The sequence below is a fragment of the Kryptolebias marmoratus genome, linkage group LG4 (genome assembly GCF_001649575.2).
Source record: "Kryptolebias marmoratus isolate JLee-2015 linkage group LG4, ASM164957v2, whole genome shotgun sequence".
In the NCBI taxonomy this organism is placed as follows: domain Eukaryota; kingdom Metazoa; phylum Chordata; class Actinopteri; order Cyprinodontiformes; family Rivulidae; genus Kryptolebias; species Kryptolebias marmoratus.
In genome coordinates, this window is record NC_051433.1 from 4,029,212 (window position 1) to 4,030,757 (window position 1,546).

General features: G+C 46.3%; 1 protein-coding gene across 3 annotated transcripts in view; it reads right to left on the reverse strand.

Annotated features, from left to right (window-relative positions):
• The window catches only part of rem1 (RAS (RAD and GEM)-like GTP-binding 1), a 9,574-nt gene continuing 8,028 nt past the window's right edge, over positions 1-1,546 (reverse strand). For 2 of the 3 annotated variants that reach the window (XM_017431468.3, XM_017431466.3), the window contains exons 4-5: positions 777-984; positions 1-651 (exon numbers count right to left, since the gene is read on the reverse strand). In XM_017431468.3, coding sequence (XP_017286957.1) covers positions 374-651; positions 777-984 — 486 coding nt within the window. In that variant the 3' untranslated portion in view covers positions 1-373. The remainder of the gene's footprint in view (positions 652-776; positions 985-1,546) is intronic. The other variant, XM_025009427.2, reaches the window with a different exon arrangement.

Here is a 1,546-nt window from a genome sequence, read left to right on the forward strand (position 1 = left end):
TGTTTCTCTAAAGTTTTATTTTACGTTTTGAACTCAGGACAACAAGAGTGGACACAACAAAAACCCCATTCTCACTGATGAAAAAAAAAATCAGTCCATATACACACATACTTGTACAACTCATAAACCATACAGCGATGATTCTTTACATTCAACTTGAACTTTTATGTTTAGGTCTTGAGGAAAAGTCACAAGAAGTTTGACACGAAACAGTAAAATGGAGTAATGAGCTGCAGATTGTTGTCTGTTTTCTCAGTTTGCTGCTCATTGATTTGTCTGAGGTTATTTGCTGATTGTGAGAGACATGTCTGCAATATCACAACCAGACAAACTGTAAATGAGTCAAAATCAAACTGCTGATGGGATTGTGTCCTCAAAGTACAGCCAGGTCATGACAGCTCTTCGACCGCACTTTGACCGCCATGCGCTGGTTGTTACGCGCCACCAGTCGGTCCAGGAAGCGCCGAGCCTTCTTTGTGAGACTCTCTTTGCGTTTGTAGATGGCGCTTCCGTGCTTTGTGATCTCGCTGCCGTCCCGACGGAGACGGATCTGTCGCACCACGCCCTCGAAAAGCTCGGCCACGTTGTGCTGCAGAGACGCAGACGTCTCAATGAATTTACAGTCAAACACCACGGCACATGCTCGGCCCTCTGGGAAAAACATGACGCACATGGAAAGAGGTTCACTTATTAAAGCAGCAACACATGAGCTCTTAACCAATAACATTTTAATTTACATCTGTGCCCATTTCCCTCATCGTGCCCCTTGACCCCACCTTCCACAGCAACCTCTCTGGCACGAACCAAGTCGCTCTTGTTTCCCACAAGGATGATGGGAAGGTTTTCCGTCTGGCGAGTGCGCCTCAGCGTGATGCGGAGCTCAGCGGCTGAGTCAAAGCTTGAACGGTCGGTGACAGAGTAGACAATAACGTATGCACTCCCCACTTTCAGGCAGTCTTCAAGAGAAGATGGGTCATCCTCCCCCTGACAGGAACCACAAAGACAAAAAAACATCTTTAATTTATCAGAACTTCAGATTGCTTTAATCTAGTTGTGCTGGTTGACTTTTATTTGGGAAAAGGTGTAATTGTATATGTATTCATCTGCTCATCTGAGATAGGTCATGCAACCAGACATCCCTCTCATCCTGAGGGAGGCTCACGTGTTTTCTTAGCTGCTTTTTTCTGACTTCCAGAATAAAAGCACTCAAAACCAAAGCAAAGCAAGAATGGCAAATTGAGACGACACACGGGAGCTTGGAAACCTGCCTGTTTGTTTTAAATCAGCCTCATGGTGATTAATAGGTGCTACCTGTGTATGAACAACACCCCAGCACTTACCTAGCTTTTATTTAGTTTAGGGTCTCCTCAGCAATGAGGAGACCCTAACCCTAGCCCTGGGTCGAAATGCCCTTACCCCTTCAACCAGGCGAAAACCCTAACCCTAGCCCTGAGCCAAAATGCCCTTACCCCTTCAACCCTGAGGAGACCCTAACCCTAGCCCTGAGCCAAAATGCCCTTACCCCTTCAACCAGGCGGAAACCCTA